Raw genomic sequence first — 16,379 nt, 5'->3', positions numbered from 1 at the left:
AAAAAAAAAAAAAAAAGAAAACTGGGAATGCAAAATGTGATGTTTCTGGGAAATTACATAGATGTGTAAACAGTGCTGAGAGAGGAGGGGAGGGAGCTCTCTGATCTCTCCACACACAATCTCTCTCCCTTTCCCACACTGCTATTTTCTATAACCCCTCACACAAACATACACACACACACACACACACACTCACTATGACACTCCTTCCACTTTCCAATTTAAAGCAGTTACATTTGAACTGCAGGCTGTGCAGTGACTGGGCTATCCAGTGCACCAGAGTTTAGTGAGGTTAAACTGAGCTGATGTGAGTGGGGCTGTAAGTGTGAGTGGGGCTGTGGGGGTATTTGTTCATGCACTACACCTGTCCAGTGCTATACTGGAGCTCGAAAACTGGCCAAACCGGAGTGTCTCTCTCAGAGAGGAGTCTGTTTTTAGGTTATCACAGCAGCATAATAACGGGGGGTGGCGGGGGCTCAGAGACGGCCGTGCTGTGGAGGGGGGGTGGGTCCCACGCTCTTTGCTGCTCTCTCACTGCTGTCCAGGCGGCCTGATTGCAGCGGCACGCCAAACTATCCACTCTCACTGCTTGCTGAGCTGTGACCTGTATGAGCAGAGGCAGACACAGAGAGAGACAGCAGACAGGAGCGTGTTTAATAGAAGAATAATCTATATACACCAGGGAACAGCACATACAGTCTACATATGTGTATGTGTGCATGTATATACAGGTATAAAAAAAAAAAAAAGAAACACGTCACTTAATAGGGCACTGGGCAACCACGTGCAGCCTGTATGCACCGTGGCAGAGAGTCTTCCCGTGTCTGGAGTTCTTCCATGATCAAGTCAATCGGTTTATGCCCCGGGGGATGGAGGAGGAAAGCACTGTCCTAGATTGGCTTCAGATCTGGTTACTGAGAAGACCATGACATATGGATAACATCAGTGTCATGGTTATCAAACCACTGGGCGACCACACTGTCATCCTGGAAGACACGCCTCCCGGCAGGAAAGAGGTATTGCATCTTGCAGGGAAGATGTTCACTCTTTAAGTAGTGATTTGAATTAACCTTCTAAGGCATTGGTCTCAAACTCAATTCCTGGAGGTCCGTGTGTATGCTGGTTTTCGTTCCGACAGAGTCCTCAGTTACTTAATTTGTCCAATTCATTTTTCAATTTGACATTTAAAAAATATATTGTGAGGTATTTTATAGTTGATGGTCTAAAAGTGCATTTGATTCAAGGTACAGTTGCTTATAAAATATCCCAGGGCTTGTATAGGTGTTTAAATGTATCTAGCTAATTCAACAATTAGACCAATTAAGTCATTGAAGAGTCTGTTGGAACGAAAACAAGCATACACACGGCCCTCCAGGGATTGAGTTTGAGACCCCTGCTCTAAGGGAATGAGTGCACCCAAATCCCGCTCAATGGAGTTCTCAGGCCGCTCACGCCCAAGTGTGCAGTCAAATGATGTGCAGCGGCTAGCCTGTTCTACCTCGTACCTCAGATTGGTGCACAGAGATCCCAATCCTGGAGTGTGCGCTCCACCCACTGCTACCCTTTGCTGATTAAGTCTTTCAGGTGCACAATATAACCTTAATGAGCCACACAATGAGTTGAATAGCCTATATCTGTGTGTGATAATAGTGGTTCTCATTATTTCAGAATAAAACGCCTGTCTCTGTGAGGTTCTTTGGTCAAGTAGTGCATTTCAAGCAAAGACTCAATCCTGAAGACCGAGGAGCTTTCAAAGGAAGTCAGGGATAAAGTAAATGAAAAGCACCGGTCAGAGAAAGGGTACAAAAAATGTAAAAGTCACTGAATATCTCTGGGAGCACAGTGTACTCAATCATCAATAACTGAAAGGTGCATTGTACCACTCAGACAATGCCTAGAGCCTAGATCAGTCACTCCAAACTGAGCAGCCAGGAAAGGAGGAAACTGGTGAGGGACGCCATTGTGAGGTCAATGACAACTTTGAAGAGCTACAGAGTTCAATGGCTGAGATGGGAGGAAATGTGCATCAGTCAACAATATCCGGAACACTTCACAAAACTGGCCTGTAGGGTAGGGTGGCAAGATGGATGCCATTACTAAAAATAAGCCATCTCAAAGCACCTGAGTGATCCTGCAGAAATGTGGCAAAAGGTGTAATGCTTGGCATTAAGACCAGCTGACCACAACACAGCACATCTTCTAGTCAACACCATCCCTACACTCAAGCCTGGTGGTGGCAGGATCATGCTGTGGAGATGCTCCTCCTCAGCAGGGACTGGAAAATTTGTTAGGATTGAAGTGGATGGAGCAAAGTACAGGCACATACTAGAGCAGTTTCAGTCTCTTAAAGACTGAGACCTGCGGTGAAAATTAATCTTTCAGCAGGACAATAATTCAAAGCACAAAGGCCAAGGCTGGAGTGGCTTAAGAATAAGAAAGTGAATGTCCTTGAGTGGCCCAGCCAAAGTCCTGACTTAAACACTTGAAACACTTGAAAAGTACAGTCTATAAGTGACCCTCAAGCAACTTGAAGGAACTTGAACAAATCTTCCTAGAAGAATGGGAGCAAATTGCACCAAGACAGAGTGTAATTTAAAGTTTGTACAGACTTTCCCAAAAAGACTTGCGTCTGTAACTGTTGCCAAAGGGGCTTCCACCAAATATTGAGTTGACGGGTCTGAATACTTTTGCAATTCAGATATTTAAGTTTTCTATCTTTAGTTCTTGCTGACATTTACTGTAACTTATCTTACCCGTATAAGTGTGAACATTCAAGTTTTTGGGAAAAAAAAAAAAAAAGTTGTATAAATGATTTTGTAATTTCACAAAATTTGATTGTCAATATGACACCATAGGAAGGGTGTGCACACTGTTGGTATATACAGCTCTGGAAAAAATTGAGACCACTGCAATGTTTTCTTAAATCAGCATCTCTACATGTATGGCAGCCATTCCATTCATATTTTTATTTTGAATTTGGGAGAAATGTTGTCAGTGGTTTTTGAATTAAACAAAAATGTTAATTTTAATCAAACACATACCTATAAATGGTAAAACCAGAGAAACTGATAATTTTGCAGTGATCTCTTAATTGTTTCCAGAGCTGTATACATACATACATACATGCATGCATACATACACACATGCATGAAGGCTGTTTAACTGGTGTATAGTGTAGCCTAAGTACACCTTGTAAGCTGCACATATGAGGTGTACCATGTGTGTATATTGTGTGGCTATGTTAAATACACAAGAATGAGTGAGTGTGTATTTCCTGGTGTGTGTGATGTGCATCTGTGGGAGTCACACCTTTGGGGGCGTGTCAGAGAGGAATGTGAGAGAGCCTTACTGATCACACCCCTACACTGAACTGTACTGCACTGCACTGTATTGTACTGCACTGAACTTTACTGTACCACACTTTATTGTGCTGTACTCACACTCACAAATACAATCACTTACACACTCATATTCTGTCACTCTGCTGTGAAGCATCAGTAAATAATTTCTGCATTAAATAATATTGTGTGTGTGTTACTTCTCTCTCCTCTCTGTTCTCTCCCTCTCTTCTCTCTCTCTCTCTCTCTCTCTCTCTCTCTCTCTCTCTCTCTCTCTTTCTTTCTCCCTCTGGGAGAGCAGGGGGAAAAAGCAGAGAGCGAAGGAGGCACACAGAGGGAGAGTGTGTGAGACTATTTGTATTTATTCTTTTCTCTTGATTTTATCTGTAAATGCTTTGGTAACTATAATGTAAACTGGTCATGCCAATAAAGCACATTTTGAATTTGAATTTGAGAAAGGGGAAAGGGAGGAGAGTGGACAGGGAAGGACGAAAGCACAGTGAGGAAAGAATATGGAGGTAAAAAATGAATAGCAGAGAGGTATGATGGGGCAGTGAGAGTGAGAGAGAGTGGAGTTTGAGCTTTGCATTGCAAAGGTCTGTTACGCTGTTAACCCTGTGTGTGTGTGTGTGTGTGTGTGTGAGAGAGAGAGAGAGAAGCTGTGTCATTGTGCAGTGTGTTGCATTATACTGTGTTCTTTTGTGCAGTGTGTATTATGTTGTGCTTAGCTTTACTGTGCTATAGTGTAGTGTATTATTTTGTTGTAGTGCACTGTGTTGCAGTGCTGTTTGGCAGTGTAATCCTCGTGTCAGTGACAGTGCTGCTGAAGGGATTACAGACTGTGTAATCCAGGATTGGAGCTGTGCTTTAGCTCTCAATCTGCTCCCGGTGCGCAGTGTAACCCCAGAGAGCAGCCTGCCCACACTCTGGACTTCAGCCCTCTCCCTCGTTCTCCCTAAATTGTAAATTGGCAGTTCTTGATAAATCAGCCTGATTTACCGTTACAACCCTCTGACTGACAACTCTCTCTCTCTCTCTCTCACACACACACACACACTCACTGACATTCACTCACTCACTCACTCACACTCAATCAGGTGTGGGTGTGTTGGTTGTGCAGATGTTGCCACTGACCTGTCCGTCTCTCTGTCTGTCCCAGGTGTTTCCTCCCTGCTCCCTGTGATGACATCGCTACAACATTGCCATAGAAACCAGACAGTAAACTGCCAGGCAGGTAGGTACTTATTCATCAATTTACACACAATTTATTATTAATAATAATAATAATAATAATAATAATAATAATAATAATTTGTGTATATATATGGGGTGTCTCATCTGTAGAACACCTGTGTCTGTGTACAGGTGTGTGTAGAGTGTGTATTTTGGTTTTGTGTGTGTGTTTGTGTAATGACTGCCACTTTTTATGATGAGCTGTGGGGAGGCAAAGTCCAGGACAGCCACTCCTGAGAGGGAGACAGAGGAGACAGAGGAGAGAGAGAGCGAGAGAGAGAGAGAGAGAGGGGAGAGAGAAAGGGAGGGAGGGAGTGGCTGACATGTACTCTGTGGTCCTTGGGGATAATGGAGGCCCAGTTACAATCTCTGCCTGTCTGGGGCTCTCCCTCCATTCCTGCTGCTCTCCCACCCCCCCTTCTCTTTCTCCTTCTGTCTACCTATAGATATATATATACAGTACTGTTCTCTCTATCTCCCCCCCTCATCTGTGGCTGGACACGTCCCTGTATAGAGAGAGTGATTGAGTTACAAATGTTCTGTGAAAACATCATTGTGTCCATTCACTGTCACACAGAGAGAGAGAGAGAGAGAGAGAGAGAGAGAGAGAGAGAGGGGTGGGGGGGAGACAAAGAGATGAAGAGAGAGAGGGAAAGAGAGAGAGGTGAGAGCATTGGGGTAGAGACTAGCTAGAGATGGGAGAAGGAGAGAGTGAGAAATGTGAGAAGGAGGGAGAGAATGGCAGTAGGAGGGAGACCGAGAGAGAGGGTTAGGGCTGCTTCTACTCCAGCGACCCATAGAGCTCCTGGAGTGTCAGTGTGTTGTGTATATGTGTGTGTATTTTGTACTCTTTATGAATTGTGTTGTGTGTGGGGGGGGGACAAAGGAGGGATAGAGAGAGAAAGGGAGTAACTGTCTCCTTTGCTTGTTTGTTTTTGAGAATGTGGAGGGAGGGAGAGAGGGAACAATGCAGGGAGAGTGGCAGGTGAGGGCATGCAGCACACCGAGAGAGAGGAGAGGTTGGGTGTGCATAGGTGAATGACGGGGCAATGACGTCAAGCCCACTGTATTAATAGGTGTGTCAGTGTGTGACTGAACGACTGACTGATCGACTGATACACTGACTGACTGACTGACTGACTGACTGAGGCAGAAAGAGGGTGAGCTGGTATGTGAAACGGGCATGGGGAGGAAGTGAGTGAGATGGAGGAGGAGAGCATTATTATTAATTTCTTAGTAGATGCCCTTGTCCAGGGCGACTTACAAAATATATAGCATGAGTGTGGGGTTGAGGAAGCACAATGAGTTTTTAGGAGAGATGGGGCAGAGCGTGTCAACTGGGCAAACGGTAGAGTAAGCGAGAGGTGTGTGAGTGTTTTTATGGGCACAGTGCAGTGTGCTGTGATGAGCAACTCTGTCAGTAGTGTCTGTGATATTAATGTATCTTTCTCTTTCTCTTCTCCCTCCCTCTTTCAGTCCCTGAGTGACAGTCTCGCAGTGTTTACTTGCAGCCGCAGTGTGATCGGCACATCAGTCAGCCTGTCAGTCAGACGGTCACCATGGCTGCGGAGGTGGAGTTGAAGACTGGGCCGGGGGGGCTGCGTACACACCTGGGCCCCCTCACTGACTCCAGCAACACTCCCCCCCCTGAGCCCCCGGGGGCGCACCCGCTCATCCTCCCCGCCAACCCCCCTAAGCCAGTCCCGGGGCCCAAACCCAGACTGACACCCAAACCCTTCAGTATCGACCGGTCTACTTCAATCCGGCCCATCCCGGCACCCAAGCCCAGCCTCAGAGCCGACCTGCCCAAACCAAAGACTCCACCCCCCCATGCCTATGCAGTCCGTCCACAGCACCCCTTCGATCCACCCAACCTGAAACCAGGGCCCCCCTCGGCTCCCGCCCAGCCTGGCTCCAAAGCCCCCATCAGTTCAGCCTCCCCCTTCAAACCCGGCTCCCTGTCCACGCCCCCACTACCCAGCCATGCCCCCCCTGCCCAGCACACCCCCCAAGCCCAGGCACCCCCGGTTGCACCCACTTCCCACTCAACGCTGCCCGTAGCCCCACCACAGCGCGTCACTGTGATTGAGATGCAGGGGGTGCTCCAGAGAACACGCTCTGTGTGCACGGGGCGGCAGGGCAGGGCAATGGCCAAGCCCCAGGGGCCGGGGGGTGGGGTGGTGGCGGAGTGGTCAGGGACGACCAGGAAAGAGGATCGGGAAAAGGTGTCGATGCCCAGGGCCAAATCCATGGGCTTCCTGACCAGAGTGGGAGGGAAGGAGGAAGAGGCGGCTCAGGGGGTCCCCACTTTGGTGCCCGCCCCGACCCTGCTGCGGTCGAACCGGGCCAAAACCACCAAGCCCAGGCCTGTGTCTGCTGTGCTGTCCCCCACTTCCCCATCCCCCACCTTGGACCCCGGAACCCGGCCCTGGGTGGCAGCCCGGCGGCCCCTGTCTTCTGACCTCACCTCCAAATTCGAGTCGACCAACCTGTCGCTGCAGCGCAAGGAAGGCAGCGTGGCGGAGAGCAAGGAGAACGAGCCGAGCGCAGAGGAAGTGGGCGGGGAGGAGAGCGGGAGAGAGGGGGTAGTGGCCAAGAAGGACAGGAAAGAGAAAGCAGGAGGGGAGGGGCAGAGCCAGAGAGGGAAGGAGCAGAAACTCAACCCCCCCCAGGAGAGTGAGGGAGAGAAGGAGAGCGAGGGGGAGAGGGCGGTGGCCCCGCCTGGAGGGAGTATCAAGCGGCGTATCAGCCAGCTCCTGGACTCCTCCTCTTCATCCTCCTCTTCTGTCTCCTCCCCCTCTTCTGTGGGTGGAGTCAGTACCCAGGGGTTGGAGTCGCCACTGCAGCAGACCCCTCCCGTCTCTGAGGCAGCATCAGCCATGGGGGTGAAGCAGCGAATCAGGCAACTCACTGCTGACACGCCCACCACCAAGACTGACTCTCCCCGGAGGTCCTTTAAGCCCCGGCCCCTACCCATTGACCTCACAAAGAGGTACGGAAACTTGTCTGTCTGTCTGTCCAGAGTGGTGTCTGTATGTGTCTGCATGGGTCTTCTTCTATGATTGTCTGTCAGTCTCTCCAGATGTAATCCATATGTCCATACATCTGTGTTTCTGTTCTCAGTGCTCAGTGTCTGTGTGCTGTGGTTCTAGGTGTCTGTGTGGCAGTGTGCTGTGGTTCTGGGTGTCTGTGTGGCAGTGTGCTGTGGTTCTGGCTGTGACCAAGTGTCTGTGTGCCTGGCAGGTTCACACCGGAGCGACCCAGCGAGGCCCTCCCCTCGGAGAGCGTAGTAACAAATAGTCAACTGGACAATGACAGCGACCTGCAGAAGAAGGTAAGAAACCACTTATGAAGACTTGACACCCTGCTGTACTGTACTGTACTTATTAGCTGTATTGCCAAAGCTGTTTAAATTAAGACTAATGATACATCAGTGGTGGGTTAAATAATAACAGTATAACATTTATTCCCTGTCCCAGGTGGAGGAGCTATCTCCGGGACCCAGTGACCAGGTGGCAAGAGAGAGGGATGAAGGCAAGGGAGGAGAGGGAGGGAAAGAGAAAAAAGAAGAGGAGGAGGAGCAGCGGGCGCCACGTCCTCCATCCCCTGGCCTGCAGACTGTGCGTGCATCTCTGTTTGACAATGTGGTGGAGAGACACAGTGTCCTGGAGGACAAGCTGCTGCCCCAGGGGGAAAAAGAGCGAGGGGGAGGAGGGGAGAGAGAGAAGGGAGGAGAAATGTCCAGGAAAAGCCAGTCATTCCGCTATGGAGGAGTGGGGGTGGGGGTCCAGAGGAACGCTTTGGTCTCTACGTCCTTCAGAGACCCGCCCTGCTCCTCCTCCACTCCCCTCTCACCTCCTCCCCACTCCTCCCCCTCCCCCTCAAAGACTGCAGGCTGCGAGGTTCTGACCCGAGTGAACCCCGTGTTCGACACCATCCCTGCATTGGAGGGGCGCCGGGCAGTCAGTGAGAGTCTGCCCCCCGCCCAGCTGGAGGACCGAGCGCTGACCCTGCGGTCCAGGAGGTCCGCCGGATCAGGTTTGACCCAGAGTAGCGTCGACCCCCTCCCCCAGTCCCTTCCCACCACACTCTGTCCCGATCCAGGGCAGAACAGGAATGTGCATGGGGAGAGAAAGGGGGAACTAGAGAGGGAGAAGGAGAGACAGAGGGAGCTGGAGAGGGAGAAGGAGAGACAGAGGGAGATGGAGAGGGAGCTGGAGAGACAGAGGGAGATGGAGAGGGAGCTGGAGAGACAGAGGGAGATGGAGAGGGAGATGGAGAGGGAGCTGGAGAGGGAGAAGGAGAGACAGAGGGAGATGGAGAGGGAGATGGAGAGGGAGAAGAAGAGACAGAGGGAGATGGAGAGGGAGCTGGAGAGACAGAGGGAGATGGAGAGGGAGAAGGATAGACAGAGGGAGATGGAGAGGGAGAAGGAGAGACAGAGGGAGATGGAGAGGGAGCTGGAGAGACAGAGGGAGATGGAGAGGGAGAAGGATAGACAGAGGGAGATGGAGAGGGAGAAGGAGAGACAGAGGGAGCTGGAGAGACAGAGGGAGATGGAGAGGGAGAATGAGAGACAGAGGGAGCTGGAGAGACAGAGGGAGCTGGAGAGGGAGAATGAGAGACAGAGGGAGCTGGAGAGGGAGAATGAGAGACAGAAGGAGCTGGAGAGGGAGCTGGAGAGACAGAGGGAAGTGGAGAGACAGAGGGAGCTGGAGAGGGAGAAGGAGAGACAGAGGGAGCTGGAGAGGGAGAAGGAGAGACAGAGGGAGCTGGAGAGACAGATGGAGATGGAGAGGGAGCTGGAGAGACAGAGGGAGCTGGAGAGACAGAGGGAGCTGGAGAGGGAGCTGGAGAGACAGAGGGAGCTGGAGAGGGAGAAGGAGAGACAGAGGGAGATGGAGAAGGAGAGACAGAGGGAGCTGGAGAGACAGAGGGAGCTGGAGAGGGAGCTGGAGAGACAGAGGGAGCTGGAGAGGGAGAAGGAGAGACAGAGGGAGATGGAGAAGGAGAGACAGAGGGAGCTGGAGAGACAGAGGGAGCTGAAGCGGGAGAAGGAGAGACAGAGGGAGATGGAGAAGGAGAGACAGAGGGAGATGGAAAAGGAGAGACAGAGGGAGCTGGAGAGGGAGCTGGAGAGACAGAGGGAGCTGGAGAGGGAGCTGGAGAGACAGAGGGAGATGGAGAGGGAGAAGGAGAGACAGAGGGAGCTGGAGAGACAGAGGGAGCTGGAGAGGGAGAATGAGAGACAGAGGGAGTTGGAGAGACAGAGGGAGCTGGAGAGACAGAGGGAGCTGGAGAGGGAGAAGGAGAGACAGAGGGAGATGGAGAAGGAGAGACAGAGGGAGCTGGAGAGACAGAGGGAGCTGGAGCGGGAGAAGGAGAGACAGAGGGAGATGGAGAAGGAGAGACAGAGGGAAATGGAGAGACAGAGGGAGATGGAAAAGGAGAGACAGAGGGAGTTGGAGAGACAGAGGGAGCTGGAGAGACAGAGGGAGCTGGAGAGGGAGCTGGAGAGACAGAGGGAGCTGGAGAGGGAGCTGGAGAGACAGAGGGAGATGGAGAGGGAGCTGGAGAGACGGAGGGAGAAGGAGAGACAGAGGGAGCTGGAGAGGGAGAAGGAGAGACAGAGGGAGAAGGAGAGACAGAGGGAGAAGGAGAGACAGAGGGAGCTGGAGAGACAGAGGAAGTTAGAGAAGGAGAGCAATCCACAGTTTCCTGAGGTTCTGGACAAAAACAGGGGTGATTGGGATAGAGCTGCTCCAGGGCCTCGCTACCTCAGGGTGGGGGCGCTGCCGAAGTGGACAGCACAGACAGACGGAGACACCCCCTCCACAGAGTGGCAGAGGGAGAGAGAGGTGGAGCAAGAGAGGCAGAGAGAGAAGGAGATGGAGAGAGAGCAAGAAAGACTGAGAGAGATGGAGATGGAGCGACAGAGAGAAAATGAAAAGAGAGCTCTGGAGAGAGAGCGAGAGAGACAGAGACAGAGAGAAATAGAGATGGAGAGGGAGAGACAGAGAGAGATGGAGAGACAGAGAGAACTGGAGCTAGAGAGGGACAGGCTGAGAGAGCTAGAGAGGGACAGGCTGAGAGAGCTAGAGAGGGACAGGCTGAGAGAGCTAGAGAGGGACAGGCTAAGACAGAGGGAGCTGGCCGATCCCACCACTGCCACCACTCGGCCCAGAGCCACCTACTTCGCCCTAACGGGACAGATCCAGGACGGGCCTGGGGTGGGCAGCAGGGGAAGTGCTGACCCAGGAGTAGGGGCGGATCCTGCCACAGAGGTGGCCTTTGATGATTTCTCTGTGAAGCCGCGGCGCTGGGGCACTAAGGACCGGACCACCCAGTCCGGCAGGAGCACTGCGTTGGACACTGCGGAGCTGAGGCCCCGCGTGTTGGACCTGGACTCCCTGTCCCTAGATGGCGGCCCATCCCAGCCGAACCCCTACAGGCCCCCGGTTCTGGACATCGACTCATTCCGCGATGAGTACCGGCCCGCCGCCCCCCCAGCCCCGGCATCCCCCCAGGAGGTCCTGTCAGTCGCTGACATCCAGAAGGGCGTGGGCCAGTGGAGAAATGCAGCGCCGACCACCCCCCGCACGGACACTCCCATCTCCTCCTCTCAGCAGGCCTTCTGGGAGACCAGAGTGAAGGAAGGAGGAGGAGGACGAGGGGCAGGGTGGGAGAGTCAGGACCCAGGACCCCAGACCCCCACTGCCGACCACACTCTCAGCCAGCACCCGAGGGCTGAGTTGAACCAGTTCCCACAGCAGCGCTGGTCCACTGTGCCGAAGGACCCAGCATCTCCGAGCTCGACCGGCCCCTGGAGTAGGGAGCTGGGTCAGGAGCCCCTCCCCGGCCCCGAGGCGCGCAGGCAGGGCTATGCTGCCCCATCTGAGGACCCCTCTGACTTTTGGTCCCATCCTCAGGATGGCACACACACCACCCTGCCCCCCCACGCCCCTACGGCAGGAAGCAACACACAGCCACCCAGGGTGAGCGACCGCCTGTCTGTGAGTGTGTAGTGTGTTTTGCAGTGTGTGTTCAGTGCTCAGTGCTCAGTGCAGTGTGTCGGTGTGTGTTCAGTGTGTTGAGAGCATCTCTCCTCTCTTGCAACAGGACTCTCTGTCTCGGTCTCGCAGTGTGTCCCACAGGGCGCTGCCATTGGAGAGCCCCCAGGAGGGGTCCCTGGTCCGCGTGAGGAGCCGCAGCGCACACAGGGACAGGGCCGCAGGGGAGGTGAGCACTGGGAGCCCAGGGGGTGTGTGGAACCCAACCATCGTTGTGTTGGTGGTGGGGAGCTGTGTGTTTGTTGGCGTCTGTTGAGCTCTGCCGAATTAGTGAATTGATCCAGAGCTTGACGCACTTTAATTAGGGCTTATATTTTAAACTAAAGCAAAACTTGTGAAGCCAGACTGGGCTGTTCACCCTTCACTGACCGCTGGCTGCTTCATGGAGGTCACCAGTGTTGAGCGTGTCACAGGTGTTTGGGGGTGTAGAGTTGTGTCAATCATGTCAAGTGTGTGTTGAAGCATCCTGTATGTGTTGAGGAGCTGCGTGGTGGGGCAGTTTAAGTATTTAAAGTATTTCTGTTTGGGGTCCTTCACTGTGGTCCAGTACTGATCCAGGCTGTTGTCCCTCTGCGTGCTGCAGTGGCACTCCAGCTTGTGTTGCTGTAGAGTGTCTTCATGCCATTTCCTGACGTATTCAGCTTTAATTTCCTGGGTGACATGGTTGATGTTGGAGCCCATTGTTTGTGTTCTCAGTCTGGTGTGGCTCCAGTCACTGAGACGCTGTGCCAGGGTGCTGAGGGCGCTCTGTCTGGGGCCCTCTCTTGCTCCCAGTCCTGCAGTGTTGTGGTATTTGACCTGTGGTATAGTGTTTGTGTGTGTGTGTGTGTGTGTGTTTAATTTTAATTGGGCCAATTATCAGCTTTAGTCCAGACTAAGGTGAACTTTAACCCCTGTCTTAGACACCTGTAATATCTACCATACTGCTATGTAGCTCTCCAGGACTAAGGCTGGAGGCCCTGCTGTCCTCTCTCTCTCTCTCTCTCTCTCTCTCTCTCTCTCAAATTCAAATTAAGATTCAAAAAAGCTTAATTGTCATGACATCAGTTTGGCCACAGCAGTGACAGACAGGCCCAGTGCTCAGGAACAATACATACAGTCACTGTACATGTGTGGATTTAACAGACATTGATAGACATATTCATATAAACTGTATTCAGAAATTAATTGTTGTGTACAGAGTGCCATGGGCCCAGAGTATTTAGTCTTCCTCTGTGTGTCAGTCTCTCTCTCTCACTCTCTGCCTCCCCTGTCTCCTTTGATTTAGAGTGGGGCAGTTCTCCAGTCTCAGGGTCTCTGTAACGCTGACTCTGGGATAGTGACTGCCAGCTGGCGCAGGCCTGGTGTACAGCTGAGGCTGCTCGGTTTCTGTCTGCCTGTTTCTTTGCATTTGTATTTGGCGCCCTCTTGTGACTACAGAGCAATATTACAGATACAAAATGTGAAGTGTTTAGTGTTCAGCCTGTCTGCCTGTCTTTCTCTGTGTCTGTTTGTCTCTTTTATCTCTGCTGGTATTCCCCTGTGTCTGTCTGTCTGTGATTGCAGGCTATGTGTGTGCTGTGTTGTGTATAGTGCATGTGAAGCTGTGTGTGTGTACCAGTGTGTGTATCTGTGTACCGGTCTGTGTACCTGTGTGCATGTGTGTCTGTCTGTGTACCTGTGTGTGTTGTGTATCAGTATGAGTGTGTGTTGGGCTGTGTATGTGTCAGGCAAGTTATGTCAGTATTTATGTGTGTGTGTGTCAGTGTGCGTGGTCTCGGTGAGCTCAGAGGAAGTTTGTATGTGTGAGAGTGGGTGTGTATTTGAGACAGACCTCTAAATTATACATCTCTCTCTTGCTTGAGTTTAAAATACACATCCTGCTCTCTCTCTCTCGCTCTCTCTCTCTCTCTCTCTCTCTCTCTCTCTCTCTGTGGGCTGGGTAGAGGAAGTTGCAGGAGGTCAGTGACGGAGTAGGACTGGCTGTGCTCTTTTGTGCGCTTTGTCATTTTTTTCATTTGTTTGCTCAAATCATTTATTCCCAAGTGAGAAACAGAAAGACAGAAAAACGAATAAAAGAAACTGAGAGGGGGAGAGAGAGAGAGAGAGAGAGAGAGGGAGAGGGAGAGGGAGAGGGGAGGATGGAGTATTATTACTGTCCTAGCTGCCTGAGGCCACTACAGCTACTGTGGGTGAGTCCGTCAAACTGTCCAGGTTTGTGTGTGTGTGTGTGTATACATGAATGCATGTACCATCTTTCCTGTTAGTGTGTGTGTTTACATGTGCACAACAGCCGTTATGTGTGTTCGTGTGTGAGCGGAAATATTCATATGTGACTGTGTGTGTCTTGGACCGTCTGTGTAGAGTTCATGTGCCCCCCAGCTGTGTGCGGAGGAGCTCAGGGGCTGCTGCTGTTGTACAGACTGACTGTCGGAGGGTCTCCGTGAGTCTCTCTGTGAGTCTCTGTGCACTCTGCTGTTGCCCCAGGTGAAATGAGACACTGGGGCTGTAAATAATTCAGCACCTCCCTCTCTCTCTCTCTCTCTCTCTCTCTCTCTCTCTCTCTCTCTCTCTCTCTCTCTCTCTCTGAAGAGGTGGAGAAGTCCATCTGGGCACCTGCCCTCTCTTTGCCCTGATGGCAGCTGAGCGCTGAGAGCACTACGCTCTTCTCTTCTGTGTCATTGTGTCTCTGCAACAGCTAGGGGGAAGCAATGTATAGTCAGTGTGTCAATACAGTTGGGACGGACTGCGTCAGTGAGTTTGTATCTATTTTTGGCAGTGTGTGGTTGTGCATTTCCTGTGCAGCAGTTTCAGGTGGAGAACTGACCTGCAATCCCCCCTTCATACCAGTGTTTTTGTGTGTCTGTTTATGCATGCATCTATGTCTATGCGTGTTTAGTTTGTGTATTGTATGTGTAAATGTGAGTGTGAGTGAGAGTCTGTTTGTATTGTATGCGTGCGTGTGAGTGTGTCCGTTGGTCTTGCATGTGTGAGTGTGTCTGTTGGTCTTGTATGCGTGTGTGTGAGTGTGTCTGTTGGTCTTGTGTGAGTGTGTCAGTTTGTGTTGTATGTTGGTGTGTATGAATGTATGAAAGCTCCAGGTCTCTCTCACAGGAAGTGCTTTTCTGTCAGACAGGTTTTCCTGGATTCTCTGGTTGTTTCTTGGCAACAGTAGGTAGCAAAGGCTGCAATACACACTGTATGTATAGTCACTCAATCTCGCACACTCACACACTCACTCACTCACTCACTCTCGCACACTCACACTCTCACACACTCACTCACACTCATATTGCACACACTACAAACACACAGCCTATATTACACACACTTGCACACAGTACACTGTTTCTGTTGTGGTTTCCAAAGCACTTTGGTTGCTGTTGCTGTTGTCTTTGTGGTGTTTGTGTTTCATTTTGATTCTTAACTGCAGTCGTCCCCTGTGGCCCCCGGGGGGCAGCACAGGCCTGTGCCTGGTGCCTGCCTTGTTCAATGCTGCAATCTCCATATAAGGCAGTGAAGTGAGACTGCCACAGACCTGGAGATGCTGTTGCTCGGCCCCCATACAGCCCAGCACTCTGCGTGTCGGTGGAAACGAGCACATGGAATTTACATACGTGTCCTCAGTTCCTTTGTACTGCTATTCCAGTTCCACAGACCTCCCACTGTCTCTTTGTCACACACACACACACACACACAAATGAATATACTTGCGACGGGATAATTTCAACATGCTAATTGCTTAAAAAAGTTTATTTTGCATAGGAGGGAGTGAGAGAGGGTGGGTGGGCGGGAGAGTTTTGCCCCCTCATTTGCATGTAATTTACTTTGTGACAAACAAAGGTACCGACACACCTGAGCTGTCCTCTCACTGATGCAGCGACATATTTCTGTTCACACACACACTCTCTCTCTCATTCCCAGCCTCTTGTTTTTCCTGCCTCTCCCTCTCTTCCTCTCTCCTTTTATTTCCTGCCCCCCTTTTCCTTCCTCCCTCCTTTTCCTCTCTCTGGCTCTCTCTCCCTCCAGCCTCTGCCCTCCCTCTCTTTTTGTGACAGCCCCCAGCCCCCCCTTAATTGTACAGTGCAATCTGGATCTGGGCTCATGAACTGGAGAAAGAGAGAGCTAGCTCCTGTCTCTCTCTCTCTCTCTCTCCTCTGCAGAGCGCCTTTCTGTGTTGTGGGAGGGGGGATTCCTAGCATATTACAAACGCCTCCCCTTCTCCCTCCCTCTCTTCTCTTGAGGCGACTTGTCCCGCACTGTGGGGAGCAGCATGTGAGCCAGGCTGACGCAGTGCTGTATACCTGTCTGTACCTGCGAGAGAGAGAGACGGCAGGGCGGGCGGAGAGAGAGAATTGCCGTGTGTATTCTTCCAGTGCTCCCACTCTGGTTCTCTCTGCGTCTCTCTCCCTGTGAGACTGTCTGCTGGGGTTTTTTCACTCGGTCGCCGCGGTCAGTTTGCTGCTGTTGCTGCTGCAGTCGTCTCAGTGTCTCGCGTTTTTGTTTTCATATATATATAATTATTTTTTCTCTTTTTGAGAGGGGAACACATTTGGATTGCACGAGCACACAATCTCTCTCTTTACTCCTCTCTCTCTCTGTATGAGTCACAGCTTCTGCTCTGTCTCGGCTTATCCTGCAAAGTTTGTGTTCGTGGGGAATAAAAAGGAGAGAGAGAGAGACTCACAGAGAGAGAGAGAGAGAGAGAGAGAGAGAGAGAGAGAGAGAGAGAGAGAGAGAGAGAGAGAGAGAGAGAGAG

General features: G+C 51.4%; 1 protein-coding gene across 2 annotated transcripts in view; it reads left to right on the top strand.

The window, feature by feature from the left end:
- The window catches only part of LOC136713142 (zinc finger CCCH domain-containing protein 13), a 28,142-nt gene that overhangs the window by 2,315 nt on the left and 9,448 nt on the right, over positions 1–16,379 (top strand). For both annotated transcript variants that reach the window (XM_066690137.1, XM_066690136.1), the window contains exons 2-6: positions 4,498–4,572; positions 6,048–7,563; positions 7,815–7,905; positions 8,051–11,566; positions 11,691–11,810. In XM_066690137.1, coding sequence (XP_066546234.1) covers positions 6,131–7,563; positions 7,815–7,905; positions 8,051–11,566; positions 11,691–11,810 — 5,160 coding nt within the window. In that variant the 5' untranslated portion in view covers positions 4,498–4,572; positions 6,048–6,130. The remainder of the gene's footprint in view (positions 1–4,497; positions 4,573–6,047; positions 7,564–7,814; positions 7,906–8,050; positions 11,567–11,690; positions 11,811–16,379) is intronic.

This window comes from Amia ocellicauda, chromosome 17 (genome assembly GCF_036373705.1).
Source record: "Amia ocellicauda isolate fAmiCal2 chromosome 17, fAmiCal2.hap1, whole genome shotgun sequence".
Lineage (NCBI taxonomy): Eukaryota > Metazoa > Chordata > Actinopteri > Amiiformes > Amiidae > Amia > Amia ocellicauda.
This window is presented reverse-complemented; position numbering and strand designations above follow the sequence as displayed.